Source organism: Vipera berus, assembly GCF_964194415.1.
Source record: "Vipera berus genome assembly, chromosome: Z".
In the NCBI taxonomy this organism is placed as follows: Eukaryota; Metazoa; Chordata; class Lepidosauria; order Squamata; family Viperidae; genus Vipera; species Vipera berus.
Window position 1 is genome coordinate 132,053,009 of NC_138205.1, and position 9,686 is coordinate 132,062,694.

General features: G+C 55.6%; 1 protein-coding gene across 1 annotated transcript; it reads left to right on the forward strand.

Annotated features, from left to right (window-relative positions):
• The first annotated feature begins 6 nt into the window (after positions 1–6).
• On the forward strand, positions 7–8,671 carry LOC308678075 (zinc finger protein 777-like). Its single transcript, XM_081344915.1, has 4 exons — positions 7–125; positions 1,439–1,552; positions 4,219–4,473; positions 7,187–8,671. The coding sequence occupies exons 1-4, from the start codon at positions 20–22 to the stop codon at positions 8,362–8,364; spliced, it is 1,653 nt and encodes a 550-aa protein (XP_081201041.1). The 5' UTR covers positions 7–19; the 3' UTR covers positions 8,365–8,671.
• Positions 8,672–9,686: the final 1,015 nt, after the last annotated feature.

A 9,686-nucleotide genomic window follows, 5' to 3' on the forward strand; every position in this document is an offset into this window, starting at 1 on the left:
GCCGGTGACCTTCGACGACATGTCGGTCTACTTCAACGAGAAGGAGTGGGAGAAGCTGGAGGAGTGGCAGAAGGAGTTCTACAAGAACCTCATGAAGGGCAACCACCAGTCTTTGATCTCCTTGGGTAAGGGGCAGCCGGGAGCCCCCCTCCCCTCCCTCCCTCCCCACGGCCGCCCCCAAAGCCCCCCCCCCCCGCCCCCCCGCCACGCCAGATCCTCCCGGGCGGGCAGCTTGAGCTCCACTTGATGGGAGGGGTGGAAATAGCCTGGAATTACGGAGACACTTCCTCCCTCCTTTCCTTCCTTCCTTCCTTCCTTCCTTCCTCTTTTTCTCTCCATTCTTCCATCCACCCATCTTTCCCTTTTTTCCTTTCCTTTCTTCCATTCTTTTTCTTTCTCTCACTTTTTCTCTTTCTTTCTTTCTTTCTTTCTTTCTTTCTTTCTTTCTTTCTTTCTTTCTTTTTTTTTTTCCTTTCTTTCTCTGTTTCCTTCTTTCCTTCCTGCCTTCCTTCGTTCAGTTTTTCCTCCTGCCGGTGACCATAACTTACAGGTTCGTTCACTTATTCGTTCCTTTCCTTCCTTCCTTCCTTCCTTCCTTCCTTCCTTCCTTCCTTCCTTCCTTCCTTCCTTCCTCCCTTCCTCCCTCCCTCCCTCCCTCTTTTTCTCTCCATTCTTCCATCCACCCATCTTTCCCTTTTTCCTGTTTCCTTCCGTTCTTTTTCTTTCCCCACCTTTTCTTTCTTTCTTCCTTCCTTTTTTTCCTTTCTTTCTCTGTTTCCTTCCTTCCTTCCTTCCTTCCTTCCTTCCTTCCTTCAGTTTTTCCTCCTGCCAGTGAGCATAACTTTCAAGTTCGTTCATTTGTTCATTCATTCCTTCCTCCCTTCTTTCCTCCTTCCCTCCCTCCCTCCCTCCCTCCCTTCCTTCCTTCCTCTTTTTCTCTCTATTCTTCCATCCACCCATCTTTTCCTTTTTCCTGTTTCCTTCCTTCCATTCTCTTTCTTTCTTTCTTTCTTTCTTTCTTTTTTTCTTTCTTTCTTTCTTTCCTTCCTTCCTTCCTTCCTTTCCTTCCTTCCTTCCTTCCTTCCTTCCTTCCTTCCTTCCATTCTCTCTTTCTCCAATTTTCTTTCTCTTCTTTCCTTCCCTTTCTCCCCTTTCTCCCTTCCTTCCTTCCTTTGTTTTTCTTTCTTTCTTTCTTTCTTTCTTTCTTTCTTTCTTTCTTTCTTTCTTTCTTTCTTTCTTTCTTTCTTTCTTTCTTTCTTTCTTTCTTTCTTTCTTTCTTTCTTTCCCTTTCTCCCCCCCTCCCATCTCACTCTCATTTTCTCTCCCCAAGCACACCTTAGGCCTCCCTGCTTCCACAGCTGACCCGCCAGAGCCCTCCTTCGAACCCAAGACTTGCCTCCCGGCCCGCGGCCTGACCTCTCTCCTCTTCCTCCCGCAGACTATGCAATTTCCAAGCCAGGCGTGCTGTCCCAGACCGAGCTGGGCACGGACTCCTGTCTGCGAGACGATCAGGACTCGGAAGAACAGAGCAGCCTGCCGGATGCCACGGCCGGTGAGTGCCGGCCTCCGTTGGGAAGAGATTTGCAAGCAAATTCAGGTCAATCATCTTTGGAGCAGAATCCCCCCAGCCGGCCATGCTTTAAGAGGGGTGGACTTCCACTCCCAGAATCCCCCAGCCGGCCTTCTTTAAGAGGGGGGGGGACTTCTACTCCCAGAATCCCCCAGCCGGCCATGCTTTAAGAGGGGGGGACTTCCACTCCCAGAATCCCCCAGCCGGCCTTCTTTAAGAGGGGGGGGGACTTCTACTCCCAGAATCCCCCAGCCGGCCATGCTTTAAGAGGGGTGGACTTCCACTCCCAGAATCCCCCAGCCGGCCTTCTTTAAGAGGGGGGGGACTTCTACTCCCAGAATCCCCCAGCCGGCCATGCTTTAAGAGGGGGGGACTTCCACTCCCAGAATCCCCCAGCCGGCCTTCTTTAAGAGGGGGGGGACTTCCAGAATCCCCCAGCCAGCCATGCTTTAAGAGAGGAGGACTTCCACTCCCAGAATCCCCCAGCCGGCACGCTTTAAGAGAGGAGGACTTCCACTCCCAGAATCCCACAGCCGGCACGCTTTAAGAGGGGGGGACTTCCACTCCCAGAATCCCCCAGCCATAATGATTTAAGAGGGGGAGGACTTCTACTCCCAGAATCCCCCAGCCGGGATGCTTTAAGAGGGTTGGACTTCCGCTCCCAGAATCCCCCAGCCGGCATGATTTAAGAGGGTTGGACTTCAACTCCCAGAATCTCGCAGCCGGCCATGCTTTAAGAGGGGTGGACTTCCACTCCCAGAATCCCCCAGGTGGCCTTCTTTAAGAGGGGGGGGACTTCTACTCCCAGAATCCCCCAGCCGGCCATGCTTTAAGAGGGGGGGACTTCCACTCCCAGAATCCCCCAGCCGGCCTTCTTTAAGAGGGGGGGGACTTCTACTCCCAGAATCTCCCAGCCGGGATGCTTTAAGAGGGTTGGACTTCCGCTCCCAGAATCCCCCAGCCGGCCATGCTTTAAGAGAGGAGGACTTCCACTCCCAGAATCCCCCAGCCGGCACGCTTTAAGAGGGTTGGACTTCCGCTCCCAGAATCCCCCAGCCAGCATGATTTAAGAGGGTTGGACTTCAACTCCCAGAATCCCGCAGCCGGCCTGCTTTAAGAGGGGAGGACTTCCACTCCCAGAATCCCCCAGCCATAATGCTTTAACAGGGGAGGAGTTCCACCCCCAGAATCCCCCAGCCAGCCTGCTTTAAGAGGGGAGGACTCCAACTTCCAGAATCCCCCAGCCAGCATGCTTTAAGAGGGGAGGACTTCCACTCCCAGAATCCCCCAGCCGGCCTGCTTTAAGAGAGGAGGACTTCCACTCCCAGAATCCCCCAGCCAGCCTGCTTTAAAAGGGGAGGACTCCAACTCCCAGAATCCCCCAGCCGGCATGCTTTAAGAGGGGTGGACTTCAGCTCACCTTCCAGGGGAAGGATGGATAAATGGAAGAAGAAGGAAGGAAGATGAATGAGGGATGGATGGAGGATGGAAGGAAGGAAGGAGGAAAAAAGGAAAGGAAAGCAAGAAGGAAGGAGACCGGGATGGAAGAAAGGCAGCAAGGAAAGGAGAGAGGGAGGAAAGGAGGGAGGAAGGAAGGAAGGTGAATGAGAGATGGAGGATGGAAGGAAGGAAGAAAGGAAAGGAAAGGAAAAAGGAAGGAGATCGGGAGGAAGGAAGGAAGGTAGCAAGGAAAGAAGGAGATGGAAGGAAAGGAGGGAGGAAGGAAGGAAGGAAGGAAGGAAGCGGGAAGGATAGATGGATGGAAGGGATGGATGGGGGAAGTATGGATGGAAGGAAAGAGATACATAGCAAGAGCAACATCCCTTAGACTTATATACTGCTTCACGGCGCTTTCACAGCCTTCTCTAAGCACTTTGCCCCCGACAATCTGGATCCTCGTTTTAGCGACCTCGGAAGGACGGAAGGCTGAGTCCACCTCCAGCCGGTCAGGATCGAACTGTGCCACGTGCAACCACGTGGACTTAGGAGCGTGTTTCACACTTAACGACCTTTCCTGCGTCTCCACAGTTCCGTGTGTCCGACTTAGCGACCGCAGGGATTCGCCGAACGAGGCCGGGGCGGCGTTGGGTAGCTCCCGGGGAAAAAAAAATAAAAAAATCAAGGACGGGTCTGGGCAGGCGGTCCTCGGTTTACCACCGCGACCCGAGCCCCAAATTTCTGTTGCTAAGCAAGACGTTCGTCCCCCTTTCAACCCCTTTTCTGGGGCGAAACCCCGCAGTTGCTAAGTCGGACGCGCGGACGTGAAGTGAACGTGGCTCCACGTTGCAGGTGGAACCGTGGCGACGCTACAACGGTTGTCAGCGTGAAACGCTCGGAAGTCACTGTTTTCAGGGCCGTTTTTCAGTGTATCCGGCCCCCTCGTTGACACGACTCGTTGGACGGTCGCCAAAGGGGATCGCGCGACCCCGGCGACCCTGCGACCGTCATAGCTACGGGTCAGTGGCCGAGCGCCTGAAGTTCAGTCGAGTCGAGGCGTTGACGCTGCCGCGGTTGTAACTGGGGGTGTGGGGGTGGGTGGGAACAGCCAGCCGTCCCTTTCCCCCCCTCCCCCCCTTGCCGCCGTGGCAAGGTGGGACGGTGGCTAAAACGAACGGTCGTTCAGTCGGGAAACGTTTCCCTCCCCGCAGCCGGCATCCGGGTGGTCATCAAAACGGAAGAGTCGCATTCCGACGAATGTCCCGGAGACCTGGAGCCCCACCAGATGTCCGGCAGTTCGGAAGGCGATTTCCAAGGCCTGGATCCCGAAGGTCCCTGCGGTAGCCCCTATAGCGCCGCCACCCCGCTGGGCAACTTTGCCGGCAACAACGTGGAGGAAGGAAGCGAGTACGACGTGAACTTCGGGGAGATCAAGAGAGTGACCGTCCAGCATGGCAACTGCACGGGTGAGTAGAGATGCCCCCCGCACCCCTAGTTGTGGCCGCCTACCCCTTGGGGGGAAGGAACCACGCGCGGAGAGGGTTGCCCCTTGCCCTCCGGCTCTTGAAGACCCGTTGCCCCGGGGGGGGGCCTCCCAGCATGCTTTAAGAGGGGAGGACTTTCACTTTCAGAATTCCCCAGCCGGTAGGCTTTAAGAGAGGTGGACTTCAACTCCCAGAATTCCCCAGCTAGAATGTTTTAAGATGGATGGACTTCAATTCCCAAAATTCCCCAGCCAGCAGGCTTTAAGAGGGATGGACGTCCACTCCCAGAATCCCCCAGCCAGCCTGCTTTAAGAGGGGAGGACTTCAACTCCAAGAATTCCCCAGCTAGGATGCTTTAAGAGGGGAGGACTTCAACTCCCAGAATTCCCCAGCCAGCATGCTTTAAGATAGGTGGACTTCAACTCCCAGAATTCCCCAGCTAGGATGCTTTAAGGTATGTGGACTTCATCTCCCAGAATTCCCCAGCTAGTATGGTTTAAGATAGGTGGACTTCAACTCCCAGAATTCCCCAGCCAGCATGCTTTAAGATATGTGGACTTCAACTCCCAGAATTCCCCAGCTGGCATGCTTTGAAAGGGGTGGGCTTCAGTTCCCAGAATCCCCTAGCCGGCAGACTTTAAGATAGGTGGACTTCAACTCCCAGAATTCCCCAGCCAGCATGCTTTAAGATATGTGGACTTTGACTCCCAGAATACCCTAGCCGGCATGCTTTAAGATATGTGGACTTCGACTCCCAGAATTCCCCAGCTGGCATGCTTTAAGATATGTGGACTTCAACTCCCAGAATTCCCCAGCCAGCAGGCTTTAAGGGGTGAAATTCAACTCCCCGAATCCCCCAGCCGGCATTCTTGATATGTGGACTTCAATTCCCAGAATTCCCCCAGCCAGCATGCTTTAAGAAGGGTGGACTTCGATTCCCAGAATTCCCCTAGCCAGCATACTTTAAGAGGGGTGGACTTCGATTCCCAGAATTCCCCCAGCCAGCATGGCTAGCTGGGGAATTCTGGGAATTGAAGTCCGCCCGTCTTCAAGGTCGCCAAGGTTGAGAAACTCTGGGCGAGAACGTTGCGGCTGGTGCCCAAGCGGATGTCATATCCCAGACTTGTGCACGGCGCAGTTCTACACAGATTAGGTTGTCTTGCCAGCAACCGCACGTCCTTGACTTACGACCGCAGTTGACGCCAGAATTTCAGTTGCTCAGTGAGACAGTCGTTAGGTGAATTTTGGCCCTGGTTTACGATCTTTCCCGCAACGGCTGTGAAGCCAAACAACGGCAGTTTTTCAAGTTACACGACACAGTTGTGAATCTGACTTCCGTGTTGTCGGGAGGTCGCAGAAGGGGATCACGGGACGGTTGCGACCGTCCTCAATGTGAGTCGGTTGCCGAGACTGAATTTTGATCACGTGCCACGGTCCTAACCGTGAAAATGATCCGTGCTGCTGCCAATTTGAACGGTCACTAAACAGAACGGTTGTAAGTTGAGGGCCGCCTGTATTGTCGGTAACTCTGACGACTAGGAGGCGCGCGTATCGCCCAAAAGGCGCATTTGGGGTGGGGGGTTTTCCTGGCAACCGGGCGGAAGTGTTTTGCCCCCGTCTTTTTCTGGGGTGTCTTTTCAACTTCCCACTTTAGCGGACGGCCATCTTCCGCTTCACGTTACAGCCAGGCCCGGATTGTGTTTCCTTTCTAAGCGACGACGAGTAGGGTGTGTGGGATCCCAGAGTTCCACGACCTTTCCCGCTTAGCGGCCCAGAGGGGAGGGGGAGAAAAGAGGAGATTGTTTTGCGGCAGGGGCGTGCGCGTGGGTGCGCACGAGCCCCTGTTGCTCCCGCGAGTGAGGCTGAGAGAAACCGTGACGTGCACTGGAGCCTGCGAGGGTGGCCGCAAGTGCCTGCAATGCTCGTGCGAGCGAGGCCGCGGGCCCCTTTGACTGCTCGGGCAAGTGGCGTGAACGCTCGCGATGCTCGTCGGCATGGGGGCGCGCCTGTGTGCCCCAAGCCGCCACTCGTACGGCCTGGTTGCAAATACTTTGGACCAGTAGGGAGCCGTAGCCCACAGGTTGAGGACCCCCGTATTATCCTGCCCCATGTAGCTAAGATATCTACTCTCGCCGAAAGATCCCCTCCCAGTGGACCCTCATTTTGCAACCATTTTGCGCACGAGCCCCTGTTGCTCACGCGAGTAAGGCTGAGAGAAACCGTGACGTGCGCCGGAGCGTGCGAGGGTGGCCGCAAGTGCCTGCAGTGCTCGTGCGAACGAGGCCGCGGGCCCCTTTGACTGCTCGGGCAAGCGGCGTGAACGCTCGCGATGCTCGTCGGCATGGGGGCGCGCCTGTGTGCCCCAGGCCGCCACTCGCACGGCCTGGTTGCAAATACTTTGGACCGGTAGGGAGCCGTAGCCCACAGGTTAAGGACCCCCGTATTATCCTGCCCCATGTAGCTAAGATATCTACGCTTCCCCGAAAGATCCCCTCCCAGTGGACCCCCATTTTGCAATTATTGTGTACCCTGAGAGACTCGGGGATATTGTGTCTTCGAGGACGGCAACCGCCTCAACCTGTCCTCCTGCCTGTTGCAAGAGGTTTTGAGCCCGAAGTGGTTTTGCTTCTCGCTGAACGACGCTGGGCGCGCCCCCTGATATTTCTTTTTTTTTCCTTTCTGTCTTTCTTGCAAGATGACGGGATCGTAATCAAAATGGAGGAAGAGGAAGAAGAGGAGGAGGAGGAGGAAGAGGAGGAGGAGGAAGAGGAGGAGGAAGAGGAAGAAGAGGAGGAGGAGGAAGAAGAAGAACCTGTCAGCTTGGAGACCCGAGGGCTGTTTTCTTCCCGGGCGGAGCCGCCCTGCTCGTTGACTTGCAACGTTGAGGTTCTCCGGGAGGAAACAAGGACGACCAAACCTCCCCGACCCACTGTGGGGATCTGCGCCCCGCTCTGCGAGAGAGACAATAGCGTCGAGGCGCGGCCGGTCACCCTGCAGCAGCGGAACCGGACGCGCGAGCGGCCGTACATCTGTCCGGATTGCGGCAAGAGCTTCATGCTGCGGATCAACTACATAATCCATCAGCGGAACCACCTCAAGGAGGGGCCCTACGAGTGCCACGCCTGCGACCTCAGCTTCCGCATCAAGCAGCAGTACCTCCTGCACCAGCGGCTGCACACGGCGCGACGCGGGGTGGCGCCTCCGCCCCGCCGCGCACAGCCCTACCCCAACAAGCGCAGTTTTAAGCCGCAGCCTCAACCACCCCCGCCGCCCGGCAAGCCCTACAAGTGCAGCGAGTGCGACAGCAGCTTCAGCCACAAGTCCAGCCTGAGCAAGCACCAGATCACGCACGTGGGCGAGCGCCCGTACTCGTGCAGCGAGTGTCGGAAGAGCTTCCGGCTGCAGATCTCGCTGGCCATGCACCAGCGGGTGCACGCCGGCAAAACCGAGCTGTCCTTCATCTGTCCGCAGTGCGGCAAGGCCTTCAGCCGGCCGTCCCACCTGCTGCGGCACCAGCGGACTCACACGGGCGAGCGGCCCTACAAATGCAGCCAGTGCGACAAGACCTTCAGTGAGAAGTCGAAGCTGACCAACCACTACCGGGTGCACACCCGTGAGCGGCCCCACGCCTGCAGCGAGTGCGGCAAGGGCTTCATCCGCAAGCACCACCTGCTCGAGCACCAGCGCATCCACACGGGCGAGCGGCCGTACCACTGCGCCGAGTGCGGGAAGAATTTCACGCAGAAGCACCACCTGCTGGAGCACCAGCGGGCGCACACGGGCGAGCGGCCCTACCCGTGCACGGAATGCGCCAAGTGCTTCCGCTACAAGCAGTCGCTCAAGTACCACTTGCGGACACACATGGGGGAGTGAAGGGCCCTCCCTGCTCTCTGACCCCCCCACCCCCCAAAAAAGCCAACCCTGGTATCTGGGGATGGAGGACTGATTGGGGGTGGGGGGAGAAGGACATTCTGCAGAGATACCTACCTCTCTGCGCACTGGAGCACTGAGTCAGGGACCTTCTCTCTAAGCCAGTAACGGGTTTCTGACTCAAACTAACCCTCATCCTGTCCGGCGACGTAACCTTGATGGACGCAAACTGCTCTTCTGCTAGCTTCTGGCTTCCTTGCCCCCTCCCTCCCCTCTTCTGTTCTTTTTTGATAATAAATGTGGAGCCTGATTTATTTGGTAAGCATCTGCTTAAGCTTCTGGCTTTCTTTCCTCAGGCCTTCCCCGAGATTCCGGTGGAAAGGCCAGCGCCTTCGGTAGCGAGGATGACGGGCTGCCGGGAAGCGCCCGGAGTCGTTTCTTCCTAGCTTCCGAAGTCTTCAAGGATCCCTACGGTTTAAAAGGACACGGGCCGGCTTTCGTTATCTTAGCTTCCTTCTGTGTGTGTGGTATAGGTCAGGGGTCCCCAATCTGCCGAGCCGTGGACCAGTACCGGGCCGCGGCACGCCAGCAACCGGGCCCGCACAATACAAGCAAAGCCCCATCCGCGAGATGCAGGCAGCGCACGAAACCGCGCACCCTCCGGTCTGCGGAAAAACCTCGCTCCGCGGAACTGGTCCCTGGTGTCCAAAAGGTTGAGGGCCTCTGTTATAGGCAATCCTTGGAATTATAACCAGAAATTTTAGAATAGAATAGAATTCTTTCTTGGCCAAGTGTGGTTGGACACCCGAAGAATTTGTCTCTCTGCGTAAGCTCTCAGTCTACGTAAAAAGGATAGTGACTGATGCCAAATTTCTGTCGCTAAAGCCAGACAGTTGTTAACGTGAGTTTTGCCCCGTTCTACGACCTCTCTCGCCGCAACTCTGAAGTGAATCGCGGCAGCTATTAAAGGCGAGGTGGATCTGGCTTCCCCGTTGATCTTAAGAAAAATCACAGAGTTGGAAGGGACCTCAGAGGTCTTCTAGTCCAAACCCCCCCCCCCACTCCACCCCTTCCTCCGGCAGGAAATCCCGTAACGTTTCAGAGAAGTGGTTGTCTAGTCTCTTCTTAAAAAAAAAAAAAAAAACAGTGGTGGAGCACCCACAATTTCTGGAGTTGCTGGTCACAAGGTCGCAAAAAATACGAGTCGATTGCCAAGCGTCTGAATTTTATTTATTTATTTATATTTATTTTATTAAATTTATATACCGCCCTATTCCCGTAGGACTCAGGGCGGTTTACAGGGAAAATTAAAAGCATAACATACA

What these genes read in the sequence shown, in the direction of transcription:
- LOC308678075 (XM_081344915.1), top strand. Translation starts at nt 20, where the DNA reads ATGTCGGTCTACTTCAACGAGAAGGAGTGGGAGAAGCTGGAGGAGTGG. An exon ending in CCAGTCTTTGATCTCCTTGG is followed by an intron (nt 126 to 1,438) that starts GTAAGGGGCAGC and finishes TTCCTCCCGCAG; the next exon opens with ACTATGCAATTTCCAAGCCA. An exon ending in CCAGCATGGCAACTGCACGG is followed by an intron (nt 4,474 to 7,186) that starts GTGAGTAGAGAT and finishes CTTTCTTGCAAG; the next exon opens with ATGACGGGATCGTAATCAAA.